The sequence below is a fragment of the Blastomyces dermatitidis genome, assembly GCF_000003525.1.
Source record: "Blastomyces dermatitidis ER-3 genomic scaffold supercont1.6, whole genome shotgun sequence".
In the NCBI taxonomy this organism is placed as follows: domain Eukaryota; kingdom Fungi; phylum Ascomycota; class Eurotiomycetes; order Onygenales; family Ajellomycetaceae; genus Blastomyces; species Blastomyces dermatitidis.
The window spans coordinates 408,006-427,544 of NW_025544779.1; the positions used below are offsets into that span (position 1 = coordinate 408,006).

At 46.8% G+C, this 19,539-nt stretch overlaps 5 protein-coding genes across 7 annotated transcripts; 2 read left to right on the top strand and 3 right to left on the bottom strand.

The window, feature by feature from the left end:
* Positions 1–54: 54 nt before the first annotated feature.
* BDCG_05770 (DNA repair protein Rad26) lies at positions 55–3,470 on the bottom strand. Its single transcript, XM_045421464.1, has 2 exons — positions 2,413–3,470; positions 55–2,346 (listed from the first exon to the last, which is right to left on the bottom strand). The coding sequence occupies exons 1-2, from the start codon at positions 3,031–3,033 to the stop codon at positions 538–540; spliced, it is 2,430 nt and encodes an 809-aa protein (XP_045277345.1). The 5' UTR covers positions 3,034–3,470; the 3' UTR covers positions 55–537.
* Positions 3,471–3,601: 131 nt separating this feature from the next.
* Positions 3,602–6,895, top strand: BDCG_05771 (phosphatidate cytidylyltransferase). The gene is made up of 4 exons (XM_045421465.1): positions 3,602–4,066; positions 4,159–4,531; positions 4,606–5,411; positions 5,526–6,895. The coding sequence occupies exons 1-4, from the start codon at positions 3,917–3,919 to the stop codon at positions 5,565–5,567; spliced, it is 1,371 nt and encodes a 456-aa protein (XP_045277346.1). The 5' UTR covers positions 3,602–3,916; the 3' UTR covers positions 5,568–6,895.
* Positions 6,896–7,535: 640 nt separating this feature from the next.
* Positions 7,536–11,263, bottom strand: BDCG_17185 (uncharacterized protein; the record flags this gene model as incomplete). Its single annotated transcript, XM_045426331.1, has 7 exons — positions 7,536–7,939; positions 8,038–8,365; positions 8,433–8,561; positions 8,643–8,724; positions 8,818–8,974; positions 9,630–11,095; positions 11,184–11,263. 7 exons carry the CDS (start codon positions 11,261–11,263, stop codon positions 7,536–7,538), a joined length of 2,646 nt encoding a protein of 881 aa, XP_045281385.1.
* Positions 11,264–13,162: 1,899 nt separating this feature from the next.
* BDCG_05774 (auxin-induced protein) lies at positions 13,163–15,037 on the top strand. Its single transcript, XM_045421466.1, has 3 exons — positions 13,163–13,545; positions 13,607–13,611; positions 13,697–15,037. The coding sequence occupies exons 1-3, from the start codon at positions 13,439–13,441 to the stop codon at positions 14,353–14,355; spliced, it is 771 nt and encodes a 256-aa protein (XP_045277347.1). The 5' UTR covers positions 13,163–13,438; the 3' UTR covers positions 14,356–15,037.
* BDCG_05775 (armadillo repeat protein) lies at positions 14,469–19,537 on the bottom strand. Of its 3 annotated transcripts, XM_045421468.1 has the most exons (6): positions 19,227–19,537; positions 18,640–19,108; positions 16,845–18,514; positions 14,755–16,700; positions 14,553–14,638; positions 14,469–14,486 (listed from the first exon to the last, which is right to left on the bottom strand). In XM_045421468.1, exons 2-4 carry the CDS (start codon positions 18,956–18,958, stop codon positions 15,687–15,689), a joined length of 3,003 nt encoding a protein of 1,000 aa, XP_045281386.1. In that variant the 5' UTR covers positions 18,959–19,108; positions 19,227–19,537; the 3' UTR covers positions 14,469–14,486; positions 14,553–14,638; positions 14,755–15,686. The 3 variants fall into 3 exon arrangements, with proteins under 3 accessions (XP_045281386.1, XP_045281387.1, XP_045277348.1); XM_045421469.1 differs by lacking the exon at positions 14,469–14,486 and having other exon boundaries at positions 14,563–14,638; positions 18,640–19,112; XM_045421467.1 differs by lacking the exon at positions 14,469–14,486 and having other exon boundaries at positions 14,563–16,700.
* Between the last annotated feature and the right edge of the window lie 2 nt (positions 19,538–19,539).

Below are 19,539 nucleotides of genomic sequence, written 5' to 3' on the forward strand. Positions count from 1 at the left end.
ATGCTCTGCAGAATATTTTCCTGCTCGCATCAATGTCTCCAGGGGCTATGAGCAAGGAGTGACGTCAGGGGGAAGACCCGGTCACATGATTTTCTAGATCTTAAGCAAACCAGGGGCTTATTCTGTCTGCTCATCATGAGCATAGGAACGTTTTGAATATATCAGTTGATGTATTTCACGCCTACAGCTAAATTCCCCATACCCATAAAATAACATATCTGACTGGCGCCTTTCAACCACGTAGTTTTCAACTGCACATGTATAAAACGCCTCACTCCTATTAAGCCGTTCATTAACATAATATTTGCCCTAGTTACCCTCTCATTATATAGAGCCAACATGACCATTACACAAAATAAAGCAGTTCCAAGCGCCATAGTTAGATAGGGGATAAAACACACACAAGGCAAAGTAAACGCTAAATCCGCCGACAATAAACGACATAAAACACCACCTTCATCATCTTTAAACTCATAGAATACCATACCCGTTGCATAAAACATAACCATAAGCATGGGCCATTAGACACCCCCCAAATCACTCCAAACTCTTCACCCGAAACGCCTCCAGCAACGCCTCCGCCTCCTGCGGATTCACCGCCTCCTCCAACATCTCATGCGCCATCTCAACCGTATCATCCTCAATCCCCGCCTCCAGCAATGGCCCCTCACAAAACGCCAACCGCGTCAGCGCAACAAGATGCTTCTGCGTTGCGCCGGGCACAACACGCAGTTTCGCAGGAAGGTTCACTTCGTCGCGGAATGTGCTCATGATGCCGTATGCCAGCCGCGTCAGGCCGTTGACGAGGGCAACGTGTAACTCGCGTTCGGGCGGGTTTGAGTAGAGCGCGTCCAGCTCGTCGTGGATGGAGCGGAAGACGCGCGCTAGTGCTGTGGGGTGGAGAGCGAGGAGGCGGCCGGCGTGGTTTTTGGAAGGGGAGGGGTGTGGGGAGGAGAAAGCGAGGGTCGTTAGGAAGGACATGGCTTCGATGCGGAGGGTGGAGATTTGCCAGGGTGTGTAGGGCTTTTCACCCTCGTCGACGTAGGGTTGTTCGCTAAGGAGGTTGGCGACGCGGTCTATTATGTAGTTTTCGTTGGCGGTTTGTTCGGCTGGGGTGGATAGGAGGGGTCCGAAGGAGGTTGGGAGGATGCTATATGAGAGGAGGTTTAGGGTTATGATTATGTCGTCGATAGGTTGGTTGGAATTTAGCATTACGAGGATGAAGTCGTAGAGGATGTTTTGCCAGAACTTGCGTTGGGCGTCGAAATCGTGTTGGCAGCTACTGGCGGCTAGATAAAGGATGTTCAGGGCTTCGGTGGAGTTCACCTGGTGATGTAGCTCGGACTGGGGTGTCTGCTTGATCTGGCCAAGATTTTGGTGGGAAACTGGAGAGTTGCGGAATCTTGCAACGCCGTTGACGTATCCAGATTTAAGCAGCACGGGAAGGAGGTCGTCGATTAGTTGTGGTACAATATTTGAGGGGTCTAGGTTGATGATATATTTGATGATGGCCATGAACATCGCCACAGGGTCGTAGAAAGACTCCTTCAGTGCCCGGGACCAGAGCGATATTATGGCCTTTGCGTATTCAACTGCGTAATTTTCCGAGGATTTTGCAGTTGTTGCTTCAAGAATAAAGGACGAAAACATTCGCCCTGGTTCAGACGGAAAGGCGAGTTTGGTAAATATCTCCAAGTCTCGTCCTTTACTTGGATAAGTCTTGTGGTTGAGGATTCTCCGCATAAATCGCACATTGCGATCTTCCATGTTAGGCTTGCGTGGCCCGGAATTAATAACCATCGGCTCTGCCGACTCGCTGAAGTCACCTAGGTTGGTCTCAAATGACTGGCTCAATTCCAAGGTAGGAGCTTTGATAGGAGAATCATCGATTGCTTTACGTTTTCGCCCGCCAGACACTGAAGGGGTACCTCGTTTTGATCTTCTGCCAGCAGACTTCGTAGGGGATAACATAATTTCGTCATCATCAAACCCATCCCTAAGGGGGAGAATCTTGGACTTCTTTGGTGTTAGTGGAGGGTTCTCCTCCAATTTGGCTTTGGCCTTCCGCAGTTCATTCAGCTTCTGAGTTTCATCCTTCAGATCTTGTTTCAAAAATGCATTTTCAGTAGTCAGTAATTTGCTTTCCATCGTTGCAGCCTCTATTTCTGCCTGGTACTTCTTAAGCTCATCTGCCATTTGCGTTCGTAATGTGCTCAGTTGTCGACTATGTGCCTTTTCGACTTTTGCTTGATTTGCACGAATTATAGCAATTTCTCCAGCTTTAGCTTCGGTCATAGATTTTGCAGCAGCCAATTCTTGCGCAATTCTCTCGCGCTCTCGAGTTAACTGTTTTTTTTTGGGAGTCAGAAATTTTGGTTACCTTCTATAGAGGTGGTGGAAAAATGATCGTACCTGTTCAATCTGCTCCTTCATCGCTTCGATTTCAGCCCAGACTTCCGAAACTGGTGCTGCGGCGCCGTGTTCCTCCCGCGCCGCATCTGTAGTCATATCTTCCATTCCACTCATAATGATGGTGTTCCCAAGTGATGCCGCATGCTGGGCGGCAGGACGGGTAATATTTCCATTCGTCATGTCCCTTGCTCCTTTGTCTGGACATAACCCAGCCTCTTGGCCCCCAGGATGTAGTCTGCCATGCGAAATATTTTGTTGAAACACTCTATCTTGTAATTCAACCGGGTCCGGGCCACAACCATCATCTAGGACTCCAGCGTCCAAATCCTGAAAATCCTCATCTCCAAAACTCAATGGCGGGCGCAGGAGCCGCGACGGGTCCTGCAAGACCGGTCCACGGCTGGAAGTATGGCTGGCGGTCCGGGAGAGAGATCCACGCGCCAGGGAAGCAAAGCTGGGGTTTCTGGGCTTTGGAGGGGCATTGTTGCTGGCGTTTCTGGAGTCAGGTCGTTGCTGCTGGCTAGCCTGGAAGGCATTCCGCTCGAGCTCTAGAAGGGTTCCGGGAGGCAATTCGTCAATTCCATCGTCGGAAAAACTGTCATCGTACTTGTCGTCGTCCATGCCATCTGGCAGCGATTTCTGCGGGGTAGCTTGCCCGCAAGCAGTTGTCGTGCTCTGTTGTTGGTAAAGGACAGTACAGTGAGGAATATATCAATAATACTGTCGCCCTATCGTTGTAGCACGCATTGTATTTATTATCCAATGCAGCTTGTTCGCAGGCAAGTAAGTATAATGCGCGAAGAAGCACTCGAGGGTGGGTGGGGAAATGTGCGAGATCGTGGCTTGGATTGTTACCCCAAACCCTCGTTCGACGCGGTTTCTTAAAATACAGCTGGAGGGGGGATTGACTGTTGAGAGAATGTAGTTATTGTTATTATGTTCTGCAGGAATCGCGAGTTCTTGAGATATTTTACATGTAAGCTGGCTGATGTGCTGTGGGTGGTGCGGACAACGAGACGAGGCTGAGCGCATTGGTTGGTTATAGAGATAAATAAATAACTATAGTTAAATAAATAATAGATAATCCGTAGTTACAAAGCATAACTAAATAGTTAAATAAATAAACATCAATATTTCAGCAGCAGCGGGAAGAAAAAGTAAATATATTTATTCTGACATTATTGACTTGCAACAACAACAACAACAATAATAATAATAATAACAAATAATAGAAGAAGAGCAATCTACCAACACAAACTAGTTTATCTTCTTCTATTAAATAATTCATTTCCTCCTCCGTCATCCTCGGCGGAAATTGTTGTTCCCTCCAGCTCTCTCTCCCAACCCGCTTCATTTCTCCAAATTCCTGCTCCCACCACCACCAACCACCAACCACCAACCCCGTTGCTCCCTGTTGCATCCGTCCGCTCTCCAGCTACAAAGGTCGTCTGGGATCTCGAGACGCCTCGTTTGATATCTCTAGGCCTATCCATTCTATTCCGCCATGATGGGCAGGCCGCGAAGAAATGTCCGCTTCCAGCATCGGGCCGCTACCACCGACGCCAGGCAGAGCTCCGACCTCAGTGACATATCAGAACCCTCCAGCCCCGGCAAGAATGGCGCTTCGAGGGGGAATGACAGGCCTTCGGAAGAGGTGTGTCTCGTTTGAATTTCCTGCTGTTGAATTTGCCCTTGGATATTTTGATAGCTGACCTCGTTACCGTTCGTGTTCTTTGGCTGTCGCAGAAGCCCGAGAGTCCCGCCGTCTCTGAGTATGAGAAGAAGAAACAGACCTTCATAACCCGAACGATATGGACGTTTGTTATGATCGCGGGCTTCTTCATTGCCATGTTCTCCGGCCACATCTATCTCATCGCCATCATCACCGTTGTCCAGATCATTTCGTTCAAAGAGGTCATTGCCATTGCCAACGTCCCCAGCAAGGCCAAGAACCTCAAGTTCACCAAGGCGCTCAATTGGTACTTCCTCGCCACGACCATGTATTTTCTGTACGGAGAAAGCGTAATATATTATTTCAAGCACATCCTCCTGGTCGATAAAGTGCTGCTGCCCCTGGCGACGCACCATCGCTTCCTCAGCTTCATGCTCTACGTTATGGGTTGGTTTATTCCTCGGTTACACTGGCAGGGATGGAGCACGCTGGATCCGTTGCTAATCTATGTGGCTCCTCAGGTTTTGTTTTCTTTGTGGGATCGCTCCAGAAGGGGCATTATAGATTCCAGTTTACTCAGTTTGCCTGGACACACATGGCTCTCTACCTTATTGTGGTCCAGGCTCATTTTATCATGAACAACATCTTCGAAGGCATGATCTGGTTCTTCCTTCCTGTGTCCCTTGTCATTACAAATGATATCTTTGCGTACGTCTGCGGCATCACCTTCGGCCGCACGCAGCTCATTAAACTCTCCCCCAAGAAGACCGTTGAAGGCTTCGTTGGCGCGTGGATCTGTACCATCCTATTCGGCTACGGCATGACCAATGTGCTCATGAAACATAAATACTTCATTTGCCCCGTCAACGATTTAGGCTCGAACGCCCTGACTGGTTTAGAATGCACGCCGAACCCCGTCTTCACGCCGCAGCCATATCAGCTGCCGACCTGGACACCCTGGACACATTCGCCCCCCAAGACCGTCTACTTCGCCCCCATGCAAATCCACATCTTCGTCTTCGCAACCTTCGCATCCCTAATTGCTCCATTTGGCGGCTTTTTCGCCTCGGGACTGAAACGTACTTTTAAAGTCAAGGACTTTGGCGAATCGATCCCGGGCCATGGCGGCATCACCGATCGCATGGACTGCCAGTTCATCATGGGCTTTTTCGCATACATGTACTACCATAGCTTTATTGCGGTGTATAAGGCCAGCGTGGGGAATGTTATCGAGGCGTCCATTAACGGTTTGACGGTTGATCAGCAACTAGAGGTCATTCGGGGCTTGAGCAAGTACCTATATAATCAGGGCGAGGTTTCTGAAAATGTGAGCAAGAGAAACAAAAGATTTTTCCCGCACCAAAACCCCCATTTTTTCTCCTGACGAGTATGTGACGTTCTTGTTAATGCAGCTACTGACTCTGTTGACTTTTTTGCTTAGATGCTCGAATGCCTCAGCTCAGATTTCCGCCTAAAACGATAATAATTCGCCATATACAGTATATATAATTTACATAGCTACTGCAAACACTTACTCACTCTTCCGGATGATGATCAAACTCTCCCACCCGCCTTAACCCCAGCAAGTCCCCATCTTGTCAAACGATATTATTTATCCTCACACTCTTAAGTCCTTGCCTTGCAGATTTTATCCTCCTCGGTTGCTGATTCCCTATTTTGTTTATTTTTCACTCTACTGGTTATAAACACTGTTTACTTTTTATTCTTATTTGCCGTTGCATTCTGGTGATGACGAAAACCCAACTCTGGACTCTTTCTCTTTTTTCCGATGCATTTGCATTTATATTGTGTTGTTTCTTTCCGCGGTCGCATAAATTTATTCCTTTTCTTTCTCTTTTCTCTTTCTTTTTTCCTGTCGGCTTCGTCGGGTGCGGTCAGGTTTAGGTCAACGACAACTCCTTCTAGGCTTGGATTTCTCTTGATTTGTTTGATTTATTGATAGTGTTAAGTGAGATTGTTCGAAGAGTAGCGTGGGACTTGATGCATGCGCAGGCAAGGGCCTGCACCTATCAACAGAATTGTGCCCTTTTCATTAGTTTATTTTATTCTTTTCATTTCTATTTCTTATTTCTCTCTTCTTCTATTACTTTTTCTAATTCTATGACATTATAAACTCACTTTTTTAATTTTCATGGATAGCCATTCCTAAGTGTCATTCCATTCCGTCTTTTACCTAAACCTTGCATTTCCTTTCTTTTTTCCTTCTCTCTTTTACGCCTTTTCTCTTCTAGGTTTATATTTTATTTTCAAATAACGTAACTTTCTACTTTCTTGTATCTTTCCTCCTGTGGGTGGGGTGAGAATGGGGTTGAGAGTTGCACAGCAAGAAATGAATTTCCCTTTTTTCTTCCTTTTACTTTTATTTTTCCCTCCATATTTCTAACCCTTTTTAAAATAACTGTTTATTTGCATGAATGTAATTTTTGTCAGAGAGAGTGTGTGCAAAGTGGCATGCAGCAGAAAATGATTGATTTAATATTAAGTTGTAATTTTTCTATCGTTTTCGATCTCCCCTACGTACTTTGTACTTTGCGCAAGGCAAGAAAGAGATTAATTTTTCGATATTGCAAAATGGCTCTCGGCAACTTCGTACATACTTTAATAGCTTGGAGGGGAGAGTGGTTTTGTGCCTGTGTACCGACGGAATATTTTCATCAGTGTAATTAATAATAGCGTGTTTTTAGACATCTTCTCTACTGCGTTCCCTCAACGTGGGAGTTGGTATATGAATGGTATATAGTACCCCAAGTTCAACTTCGTCATTCTCCCGGTGGTCTCCCCCCCCCTCTCCCCTTCTGATATGTCAACTAGTTCGTGGATGGATGGTTAGATGTAATGTACATACATGTACAAGATGTGCATTTCTGGGGGTATAAGCAATAGGGTATAAGAATGTAATAGAATAATCCCACGTGGGGTGCTGGCTAGAATTTCCTGAAGGTGTATGTCTGTTCAAGCTGTGCGGGATGCGTTTTTTATCCAATGTGTTGTGATACATGTTCAAGCTGCACTTTCGCTTCGCCCAGTGTCCATTCGCTTTTGGATTGGGGGTGTCAGTAGAAAGTGGAGCGCGCGCTGGTATCATTGACCGTCCAGCTCAAAGAGTTATGTAGCTGAGGTGGCGGTTTCGAGGTAAAAGGTCAAGGGTGATGTTCCTCTATGTGAACGCCTTTGTGATGGAGATGGTGTTGAATACGATGGCCTATGGCCTATGGCCTCATGGCCATGACGTGATGTCCCCGCGCGAGAAATATCATCGTCCTGTGGTTTGATAATACATCCAGGCACCGCTTGAGAGACTCATGGCTCTCAACCTTTCCCCACTCAAAGGCTGGATGGATGCACTTGTGAGTTGCTACGCATGTCAACGAATCATGCCATCTCAAGCATAGTGCACAGAGTTTGTGACGTGTCGAGATAACGGCCCAGCCTATTCGTCCACTTCATATTCCTCCATCTCCACCTTGAAGTATTGCGCCACAGTTTCCCGTTCCGCCTTCACCTGTTCAGGATAGAGCATGAATCGAAGAGTACCTTCCCGACCCCGTTCACCTGCCTTGCTTCGTGATTCATGGGCGGCCATTGGAGTTAGGGGGTTGGGCAGGCGTCCGTTTTTGGGGCCATCACCATTGTACTTCATCCCGTTCGATGCTTTGACCCCATTGGCGCTTGACTTTTTGGATTCCCAGTAAGTGAAGCGGGGAAGCTTTTTGGAATCCGCCTCTTGATTGAGCGGTATGCGGATGTTGAGGAAGAGATCGAGGGGGAAATCAGGACCGATGGAGGTTGAGCTGCGGTTGTGGGTGTAGAGTTCGAGCAAGTCGAGCATTGTCTCTGCATCGAGTGATATTAGCGCCGGAATTGAAACGGTGTAATGAGATTATTCTTTTTGCTAGAGTAGGTGAGGACAAAGGAGTTCAGTCAAAACTCACCCATTATTTCTTCGCGGGAAGTCAACCAAAGTCTATATACCCTCCCGGACTCAACGCGTTCGTGCCGATCGTTGAGAAGTCGGCCGGCCAGTTCAAGACAAGCAAAGGCCATGGTTGCTGAAGTCTGTTTGAGAGGAGCAAAGGTCCGGTAAAGATCAAGGCTCATGCCATAGGCGACTCGCGATGTTTTCGAGGTCTTGTCAAAATTAAAATGCTTTATCAGTTTCACAAGTGACTTTTGAGGGTGGCGGTTCCGAAAGTCAAACCCCGATGACTCTAGCATAAGCCGCTCCAGGCCTATTATCCCGCGTGAATGGGATTCAAACAACTGCGGCGTAATCTCATGTCAGTAGAGCAGAGGAAAGTGGGAGATGCTACTGAAGAAGGGCACCTACTGGATCATCTGCAGATAGGTGTTCCGCTGGTGGGAGCTTGAGATTGTATGCTGAACATAGGATATCACGCGATTTCTTGAGAGTGTCCTCAATCTTACACGCAGTAAAGAGTGCTGCTGCCGCGGCATCCTTTTGTCAGGTCAACAGTAAGCATGAGAAGCCAAAATAAAATAAAAACTGAAGTAAAAATAGATGAGGGATCAGACATACGAGGTAGTTGTACTCGTTGTCAGGGTGCACAAGCCTGAATTTATGATAATAAATGGCCGCAGTGTTGAAAGTGCGGACTGGTCTGTATGGGATATATCAGTCAATGATCGAATTGATATTAAAATATACATGTAATAAAATAAAACCATGGAATGCATAGAGGAAGTCTACAAACAGATGAAGAGCTTTCCGGACATTATCGATCCAGGTAACGCCCTGGAGTCGAATGTTGTCCTCTCTGAGCTGGTCGACGCCAGTGGCTGCTATACATGCGTGGACAGTCCGTTCGAAGATAAATGGCTTCGCAACCTGGATATAAGAGGGATGCGGCCCTGGGGGGGAAGGAATATGTGGATGAACATTATTATTTGCATCCTGGCGCGAGGACTCACTCCTCGCAGGCGCCATTTTTTATATTGTATTGTTATAGAAAACACCGTCACCGACATATATCTTGTCATTCCTGTAGTTTCTTGCGCTGGGGATGAAGAACAAAAAGCTCACGATGCCCGGCCCTGGATCAATGGTTTCTCCGGACCGCAGTTCAACCAGCGTTGAGCCTCCCTCGTCTTTAACGTCTTGACTTCTTGACTTCATGTCAGCTCATAAAGAGCATTAAGAACACCAGGATGAGCTGTTTTGGTTATTTTTAGCATTGGTGGCTTGATTGTTAACTATTGTTCCAATTTATTTCCCCCGTAACCTCAATTGATCCCGCCTCTAGACCCGCTCCATTAGCCCACTCTACATATCCGGCATTCTCATGTGCTACATCCTAGACTCCACGAAGAAGAAAAGAAGTAGGAAAGATGATCATTTCATGAAACAAATTTCCTGACAGGATAATCCTGTTATGTGTTTAACCGCCTTTCCTTTCTTAAAGTCCTAGCTCAACACTTTGATATCACGCGATGGCTGCACCCTTTTTGGCATGTTTGCCGGAAGTTCTCTCATGGGTTAAAAGCGCCAATCTATCCATGAACTTACGATCGCATAGTATGCAAATGTGATGTGATTTTGCCTTATGTGTCTCCAGGAGACCAGATGTCGGGAAAGAAAGTTTGCAGCCAGCCTCCGGGCATTTGTGCTTATGGGCCACGCCGGTATGGCTTTTCTCGCTCGCCCTGTCTGCAAATACTTTATCACATCGTGAGCAGACACCATGACTATGCTCTCGCTGATGGGCGTCCCGGCACTCTTCCGTTACGAATCCAGCTCCACAGGTAGGGCAGGCAAAGTTGACGGCTTTGTGGACATTAACGTGTTTGGCCCGGCTCGCTTGGTCCCGGAAGCAGCGTCCACATTCGTCACAATACGCATGTTTGGTTGCACTCTGGTGCATGTTCCGGCTTTCCTCGGTCGCGAAACTTGCCTTGCAGATGGGGCATGCAAACTTTGTAGATTTGTGAAGACTGGGGTGCTTAGCATAACTCTCCCGGTCCAAGAAATAGCCGCCACAATCTTTACAATACCCGTGACCTGTCAGGCGTTGATGCTCTCCTCTCTCTTCCCAGCTCTGATAGGTCAATTGGCATTCTATACATTGGAAGTTGTGCATCAGCTGGATATGGAGTTGGAAGAGCGAGCGGTCGTTGAAGAAGCTTAAGCATAATTTGCAATAATTGTGCTCGTACATGATTTGATGGTGCTGGAGACCAATAATTGTGTTGAAAGTAGCCTCACATTCGAAACAGACGATTCTCACCCCAGGAATTTCTTGCTGCGTTGGCTCTGGCGCCTGGTGGTACTGACAAAGATATTTGGGCTCTGCAATTGCTAGGCCGTCTAATTGCTTCGTCTCGCTATGCTTAGCCCGCTTAATTCGATCTGAATTTTCGGATTGCGGAGTATAGAACCGCGTTGAAATGCTTGAATCTTGTGACGCTTCGTCACTGTTAGTCGGAGCTTTTTCTTTATTCACGCCCATCTCAGGTTGCGCTGTTTGCATCCTCCCTGAACATTTCACATCACTGTGCCCGTTATTGTTCTTGACTTGGTGTGGGATTGTAGATGGCGAAGTGGACGGCATAGAGTTTTTAGTTGGATTCAAGAGAGAGTGTCGTTCCCCTTGTTGAGTTCGTTTCCTAATTGATTGTATCAAAGCTTCGACTGCTATGTCTAAGTCACTAGGCTTCTTATCTTGCTCACTGAGATCTATCAAATCTCCCCCATTTTTGATCTCCGGCTGATCGGGCTTCAGAACTGGCATACTAAAATTACGACCTCGAGGACTGTACACTGGTTGGTAGCCACTCTCTGTCTTGCTCTCGCTGTCCTCGTTGCTAGTTGTCTCGACAGTTATAGGGGTAATTCCGCTGGAGTGTGGAGGGATATTCTCGTTTCCCATGTTGTTGTGCGCGGAATCGCCAGTGCTGTTGGAATTCTCTTGACGAGGGCATAATCCTACGGCAGTGTCGGCATCCTGTACCATGCTCCGACTTTCTTCGAATTGCCTGTCCATGTACAGATTTTATCATGTCAGTGATACTCCTATCTCTCAGGGACCAAGCTAGTTTTAGTTTCTAGACTTGTGCTTTTTACCTAGGGTGAACGAGTCGTCGATGACTTCTCACAGCGCACAGGCTATCGAAGGTCTCATTGCAGTTGACACACTGCAACATTTGGCCTTTCTGGATATGATGAAGATAATTTTGGTGAAATTGCAGGCGGATCCCGCACGTAGCGCATTGGAACATCTTGCGCAGTGGGACGAGACCCTAAGCTGCGAGGTTAGGGAGCGGGAGTAGAGGGCGTTTGGTAGGAGACGAAGTAGATAGATTTGGGCAGGTATCCAGGGCGTGCAATGCAAGCATGTGAATTGAACTGGAGGGTTTCCGTACTGAATATGTCCAGTTCAAGGTGAAGCAGCGTTCCTTGCTAACCTAAAGATGAAGAGAGAATGATGAATAGGCCTGAAGAATGATTTTCGGTACCAGGAGGAAAGAAAGCGATCTTAAAAGCAAGTGAGACTATGGGACTATTTCAAATGGGAAACGTCGCAGCTGCACTTGACATACAGCATAAGGTTGTTTGTGAAGGTTCCAGCGCTTTCTTACATCTCGTTTCTTTTTCCTCCTCCTCCTCCTCCTCTTCTTCTTCTTCTTCGTCTTTGTCACTAACACGCCGTCTTCATCTAGCAACAAAGATGATATCCGCTACATTCTCCATGACAAACTAAGCGCAAAGATACAAAGGGAAACATTTCATCTCTATGACGTGCTAAGGATCCTTCATCTCTCAACTCCTGGTTGGTCCCACTGCTTGAGACCAGCTGGGTGAGGATAGGAGAAGAAGGGGCTAGATGCTAGAGAAGGATAAAGAACAGCGCTCGCTGCTGCAAAGAGAGTATCTTACGGGCTCTATAATCACTTTCCCAAAATAATGGAATGCCACACACCTTGGAAGTTGCTTGCCCATCATTTACGCAGCTCAGTTTATGCATTTGAGTGACTGTATTGGTATATGTCGGCCTTCTTTTCTTTCAGTGGAGTTCTGCAAATAAAAGTTTTGCACTGTGTCTGGTTGTTTTGTATCCAAATGGCTGGCTCCGAGAGGAAGTTAAACCGCTGGTAAATGAATGTGTTGCTAATGCTACAAAATGTACTCAGATAATCTTCCTCTGTTTCTGAACCGCAGGGATCTCACAAATATAACTCTGAACATACCTTTTGGATTGTCAGTGACTTTTCCACACGACAACTTTGCGCAGTATTACACTTATGATTCTCGTCCAAATGATATCAAATCTGCGGGGGTTCATTATGTCCAGCTCCTCAAGATGCGCCGTTTTAAGTACGCGTATTTGGATTCGTCATTCTAGCCGGAGCCTGTCTCAATAGAGACTGCTGTTATGCCACGCTGGATGTTGTCTTCTTGGGTAAGATATTTTCCTCCTCGCCTACCCCGGATGCGCTCTCCATTTTGGTGGTCCAGCGATTCGAATATATTAACTACTCTCCGGCGATGTGTTGGCTATCCATGTCAACGCTCTTGTGATCCTTCCGAAGCTTCCCCTCTATCATCCCTGCTGAGGATGAGGCACACTATGGCTCGAGAAACCAAATACCGAACATAGGGAATATACAGGCAATCCGAATGGCCTGGAGTTGCTCTTTGTTAGTCACCTAATAACAGCCAAGTGATGAACACAGAAAACATGCGTAGAAGATCGCAGTTGTAGTGTTTTAGCAGCTTTTTTTTTGCAGCCAATTCATCTAGCCTTGTCTTCACGTAAAATACACCTGCCATCCGAAAACGAATTTTTATCATCCACATGGCATCTGCATGCTAGGCTAGCTATGGATGCAAGTAGGAGATGAGATGTAATGCGAGTGGCGTAGCAGGTTGTAGTATAATCCCTATGAACAATAATCCGGCAATGAGGCGATTGCCGGAGTCTGGGCCTGGCGCTGGTGACAAATCCGCCCAGGGTTCGGCAATCGCGTCGCACTGCCGAGTCCCCGCCAAAGCCCGTCAATACGAGGGCGGCTTGGATTGCATCATAATTTGGCTGCTGCTAGTCGGTATTGATTTCAAATTCAAAATGGGATTGTTTTAAGTTATACGAAGAAAATGCGCCCATTTGCTGGAGTACCGTACCACCGCACTCCCCACCTTGACCCCTCATTGCATGTATGCTACCCTTATATATAACTCTGTAACATTTATATCTATCGTCGATATCCTTCCTTCTGGCTTCGATAATCTCCCTCATATATTCAATTCGTCTACTTTGTGTGTTAATTTTGACGATCCTGCTTCAGACACTCCAATCCAACCTCACACAAATCGCAGCCATGACCCAAATCGTTCGCCATCCGGTTGCAACCGGTGCTGCCAAAATTCTTGCGGACAAACGTGCGGCTGAGCAGCCCTTGAAGCTATACGCTGGCTGGTTTTGCCCGTATGTTTCCCCATATTGTTTTCATTCTAGTCTAAATCAATATGCTAACCTAAATGTCTAGATATGGTACGGAAAAGACCTCTCGAAATCACCAAAAAATATCATAGCAATCCCTATCCAAGAAAATAAACAACTAACTTAAAAAAACTAGTCCAACGCACCTGGCTCGCCCTCGAAGAGAAGAAGATCCCATACCAATACATCGAAATAAACCCATACGACAAATCCCCCTCCTTGCTCGCTTTGAACCCAAAGGGCCTCGTCCCAACCATCGCCGCCCCCCTCCCCAACAACCAGGGCACAAAACCTCTCTACGAATCCAACATCATCAACGAATACCTCGAAGAGGCCTACCCAGACCACACCCCACATCTCCTACCCAAGGACCCATTCGAGCGCGCCCGCGCCCGCATCTGGATCGACTTCGTCGGCGCCCGCATCACGCCCTCCCAACGCAAGATCCAGTATGCGAAGAACCAGGAGGAGCGGGACGCAGCGCGCGCAGAGTTCCTCAAAGCCATTAAGGAATTTACCAGCGCGATGGATCCCGAGGGCCCCTATTTCCTTGGCAAGGAGATTGGGTTGCCGGATATTGCGCTGGCGCCGTGGGTGGCTAGGTTCTTTTTGATTGAGAAGTTCATTGAGGGTGGGACTGGGATTCCTGCGGAGGGGAAGGCGGGGGAGGATGAGAGCGTTTGGGCTCGGTGGTGGAAGTGGGAGAAAGCGCTTAGGGAGAGGGATAGTTTTAAGAATACGATGAGTGAGAAGGTGTATTATGAGAATTTGGCGACGCAGGACTGGGCCCGGTGAATTTTTTTCCCCCTCTTTTTTGCTTCTTCGTCGCTTTTTCTCTGGAAATAAAATTTGTTGAGGAAAGTTATGTTAATAGTTTTTTTCTCCCCCTTTATCGTGTTTGTTTGACTCTAGGACGGCCGGTTTCACTACTTCTCGCATTTGATTCAACATGCTGGTTTCCGTGAGATATGAGAGACCAGGCATAAACTAACACTCACGGGGAGAGGTTGTTTGTGTATATAGTGACGGGAGTGAAAGGACGAGTTCGTATCCAAATTTACTACCTATTACTATCCCACTGGACGCAATTTTCAGAACGGGAATGAAAATGTTCTCTGGAGTATAACCAAGTAACCAGAACAACAGATGAAAGAAACACAGCCGGGATTCAACCTCGGGAGTTCAACAACTTACCCTAGGTACAGTAGTTAATTGCTCGATCTGTAATAAATGGTAGGGTGGGAAATAAAATGATAAATGTAGCTACGAGCTCTGGAAACTGTTACGCCACCTAGAAACGGGCATTCACCCGATATGTTTAATAGTTACAGTAATTTTTTAGGAGAAGAGAAATGGAAGACAGTAAGGAGCTATACGCCAATCCGCGATTCGCCCCTTGTTAATATTTTTAAAGCATAACAATGAAGAATTACAATATACCTTGTTGGAAGAACTTAGTGCGCCGCTGGCATTCGTCTCCCTTGCTCACGCGCTGCGTCAACTTTTCGGATTTTTTTTTTTTTTCTGTTTTTCTTTATCCGCGATTTTTTGATATTATTTCTTTCTCTCTGTTGTCTCCCCGAACTTTCTGCCCTATTTATGGAACTAGGTGTATACATGTATACAACCAAAAAAAGAAAGAAAGAAAGAAAGAAAGAAAGAAAGAAGTTGAGCAGAATAATGATGTTCGGATAGAGCAATGAATGGGATTTCCTGAAGATTAACGCGGAGAGAAGGAGGGATTCGTTCTGGCGAAGAGTATCTAAGGTGATGGATAAGGAGGAAGAAAAGGGCTCCCTGCGGTGAAAAAAAGGTCGTCTCGCTATAAAATTGGATACGGAAAGGAAATTTTTCATCGCAGGCTATGGGAGTCACCCTACATAGGTTTTCAGAAAATAGAAGAATAATGTCATGGAATAGGTGTAAGGGAGGAGCGAAATAGGTGGAAGGAAGAGGGAAAGGAGGCGTGGGCCAAAAAGCTACTTAAAAATAGAACGAAGTTTTTCGACATGCAAAAATGACACGAAAAAAAGCCGATCAATTGAGTTACCAGTTTAAAAATAACACACAAAAACAACAATCGCTCCCGCTTCCATTATATAATTTCGTGAATGCTTCTGATGATGTCACTGAAGCAAAGCACGCATTAAAGTTAAAGCAGTTTTGGTCCGCTCTTTCACATCTGATTCGGGATCGTCCTCCAAACTTAGGAGCTTGTCCATCACGCCCAGACCCTTGAGTTTTATTGCCCGCTCGCGACAGCCGTTGTGATCCATCTGGTCATCGGCAATTGTCAAATTGATAACTACCCACACGCAGTTCACCCGCACTTGTTTGTCCGGGTTGTTGAACAGAGGCATCATGAGTTTTAGTAATGTAGGGTGCTGAATCAATAGTTGCCGATGCCGAGAGAGACCAGCAGCGATATGAATCATGATATACGTAACTGAGCAGAGAATCTCTGTTGGCACGGGAATGGACTTGGATGAAGAAGACGCGGAATCTTTGCGGCCGCCATGGTTGAAGAGCGGTTTTGGGCGCAACTTGTCTGCAAGAATGTTGAAGAGGTCGTTCTGGCCCACTTCCTGGAAAAGATAATCTATCATCTCTGGTGCTCCTACACCGCAGATCAGATTTCGGAGTAAGTCAAGCGTCTGTTCTTGTACCTGCAGATCATCCCGTCGAGCTTGTTTTGTTTGGTCAATGTCGCCGCTAACAGCCAGCTTCCGCCGCCTGGAATGGTCAATGAGAGAAACGTCAAGGCCCGTTGGTTTGGGTGGCATAACGGTGTCTGTCATTTTATGGTCTCCATCATGGGATGGTGCCGTTTCGCCTTCAGCCCCCTCCATAGGATTGAGAATGTCGACTCGTCCTCCAGCAGAGTTTGGAGTTCCCATTCCAAGAGACAACGTACCGCCCACGTCATCTACTTTCCGCCGGATTGGGGGGTCGCTAGGATCGTGGCAAATGACCTGCTTTAACCACCCAGGTTCAAGTTCTTCAACTATCTTCATTTTAATGTCGTTTGTGGAGTTGTAAGCAATATGCTTCAACGCCCAAATAGATTCTAGTCGTAGGTTAGTATTGGATGAGTGTGAATGTTCGCAAAGTATGGGTATCATGTTCGCTCCGATAATGGCCTATAACATGCATCGTGGTTAGCGTTAAGACGACCAGGCAACAGACAAAGCGAGCAGAAAGAAGAGAAAATAAGTCCTCTACATAATTTATATAGAGAATGAATGAAAGAACAAGGCTAAAGGAAATAAAGGAATTTGGCATACATCTTTCATGGGGCTAAAGTCCATTGCCAAATTACACACCACGGACGTTGCGGCAATCTGTACGGCAATATCCCGATATTTGATCAGTGTAAACATTGGAGTAGCCACACCAGCGTCGATCAAGTTCGTTCTCAGTGCGCTCACGGATCGCGTTAGGGATCTTGCAGCTGAACAGGCTGCAAGTAGCGTTGAAGGTGGGTTGCCATCGAGGGCGTCGATAGACTCGTCTTCATATGGCTTCATAGCATCGATAATGTATGGCACGACGCCATTGTCACAGATCATTCTTCGGTAATCTTCCTTAAAAAGGGATAAAGCAGCCAGGGCTCTGAGAACTACCTCGCGAACTTTCATTTTGTGGTGTACCATGGGAGAACAACCGCGAGGTCCAAGACACAGTTCTGGTTGAGTGGGTTCGGATGCGGCGGATTGTTTATCTGCATTCCACATAGGCTTCCCAGTCTCCGCAATTGCGTTAAAGGACTCCTTTAGCATCTGTGAAAGCTTCGGTATCGCCTCGCCTTCGGCTGCATACTTTTGGAGTTCACGACTATCCATAACCAGAGACGCAAGAATAGCTGGAGCTTGTTCCTTGGCTCGTAGAGTAGTCGATATCAGCCCGTTTTCATGAACACCGACATCTTCAGAAGCTTCATAATCTTTCTCAAATACGCGAATAAGGAGTGGGATCAACAGGTAACCGAACATTGGTACTCGATGCTTCTTCGCTAATCCTAATCGGAAGAGAGTTGTTGCCAGCATCGCCGCCGCGAGACGAGTCAGACCCGATTCCGCCAGGATAACAGTGAACAACCATGATATGAGGGCGCTTTCCTCCTCATCTGACGCAGACGTCTCGGAAAACGAAAGGGGCGGACTAAAGAAATTGCCTTGTCTCCCAAATGAGGTATGGGAACCGAGCGGTGGAAAATTTGAGTTCTTAGATTGTGCGACTGGGACAGAGGGGAGAATTGCGTCGATTGGGTTCGTGGCACTATGGCGAGGAACGGCGAACCCCGAGAAATACGTTGCTCCCCATGGCGACTTCTTGATATCATTAGGTGAAAATTCGGGGATCTGTTTGGGAAACACAGTTACCACCGCTGGAGATGAGATAAAGTGCTCTGCGCGAGACTTTGAATTTTGGACTATTACGGTAATGGCTCGGAGAATAGGAGCTAGTTGCGCATTCGGTGGTGCAGCAGGAGGCAGGGTCTTCAAAGTGCCCGGATCCATAGTATTATTTTCCGCGCCAGGAAGCACAAATCCCTGTGCGACCACAAAGGTAGAGAGTTTGAAAGCTAGTGCATCCAGAACGCCAGACTCCGCCAGCACAGCCTTGTGGCTTTCTTCGACACATGTCTCTGCGATTAAATTTGCAGCAAGGGCAACAGACAGCTGGCTAGAAGATGAGGAGGTCGATGTCGAGCTGATTATTAGTCTACGAAGAGTTTCGACATGGTGCCGAGAGTAAAGGATTGAAGATAGTTGCTTCGCATGCGACAAGCTTTGTTGCTGATATAGCGGAAATTTACCGGCGATTGTATTCAGAGTCTCAAGCACCGCAAGGGAAAGTGATGGGTCGCAGTCTTGTGCTTGTGAGGACAATATTGACAGTAGTAAGGGAAAAATGTCACCCGCAGCAATGGGAGATATGAACGGTGGGCCCCCTATTCCACCGACATTAGATTCCTAGAACTCACTTTAGGGGACATGAGGTTTCACTGCAAACACATTCTTCTTCGAAACGAACAGCGTAAACAGAAAACGGCAAGCGGGGCGAGAAACTGCGTACCTTGAGCTAAGCTGCCAATGATTATAATAGCTTGTAAGCAGGCCTCATCCTCCTCCGACCTACCGCTCCTTCGCCCGGCCAAGTATTGTTGTTTAGCATGTCCATTAACCTCTCCAACGATAGACTTCTTTCCTGTACCCCTGCGGCCCGCTAGGATTTGTGATAATAATGGAACGATGCCCCGTCCAACCCAAGCTTCCTTTCTTTGATCATGCCCAATTATATCATTTTTCAACAGCCGCAGAGCCGCAATCCGTGAAGCAGTCGACTCAGGATTTTGGATATCAGAGATAATATGAGGAGCAGCCGCCCTCGTCATTCTGGAAATATGGATCTGCGACTATGAAATTCGTTGGGAAATGGATGCTGAGTTCCAGGCTTCGGAGTGAGGAGGAGACAGAGGAAACGCCGGGTTATGGCAAGAGTTGGAGTGTTGGAGACGAGGGTGGAGATTTGGGAGATATTTGATCTTTCTTACGTATCAAGTCAGCAAGGAGGACTGTTCTGCAAAATGACTTGGCCAGACAAACAACACCTGGTGCTGGATGATTGATGGGAGCCAGTGGAGGATTGTAAATTGAACTAACCGGAGCTTCAACCGAGCGGATTGAGAATGCTTAACTAATACGAAGCGCCGAGGTATTTGCCATATATAAGCATGTACAGTACTTTCAAGCAAGTGAACTTGAAGATTGAAAATGAAATAATGTCACACAACGAGGAAGCTAATTAGGTGTGCATATGAATGGGTTGGAGTGTTGGCGTCGGATGTTGCATTGTGTCTCTTTCTATAGATGTCCGGTTGTCTCCATTCTCCATTTCTTGATAGTTCCGTCCTGCGATGACATGATGCGACGCTTATATAAGATATTAGTCAGCAAGTTAAATATCATGTGATGC

Coding starts and splice junctions, on each gene's coding strand:
- BDCG_05774 (XM_045421466.1), top strand. CDS start 13,439: ATGACCCAAATCGTTCGCCATCCGGTTGCAACCGGTGCTGCCAAAATT.
- BDCG_05775 (XM_045421468.1), bottom strand. CDS start 18,958: ATGACGAGGGCGGCTGCTCCTCATATTATCTCTGATATCCAAAATCCT. Junction 18,515..18,639: donor CATTGGCAGCTTAGCTCAAG/GTACGCAGTTTC, acceptor TCGGTGGAATAG/GGGGCCCACCGTTCATATCT. Junction 16,701..16,844: donor ACTTTAGCCCCATGAAAGAT/GTATGCCAAATT, acceptor TGCATGTTATAG/GCCATTATCGGAGCGAACAT.
- BDCG_05770 (XM_045421464.1), bottom strand. CDS start 3,033: ATGGACGACGACAAGTACGATGACAGTTTTTCCGACGATGGAATTGAC. Junction 2,347..2,412: donor TGAAGGAGCAGATTGAACAG/GTACGATCATTT, acceptor AAAAAAAAACAG/TTAACTCGAGAGCGCGAGAG.
- BDCG_05771 (XM_045421465.1), top strand. CDS start 3,917: ATGATGGGCAGGCCGCGAAGAAATGTCCGCTTCCAGCATCGGGCCGCT. Junction 4,067..4,158: donor ATGACAGGCCTTCGGAAGAG/GTGTGTCTCGTT, acceptor TGGCTGTCGCAG/AAGCCCGAGAGTCCCGCCGT. Junction 5,412..5,525: donor AGGGCGAGGTTTCTGAAAAT/GTGAGCAAGAGA, acceptor TTTTTTGCTTAG/ATGCTCGAATGCCTCAGCTC.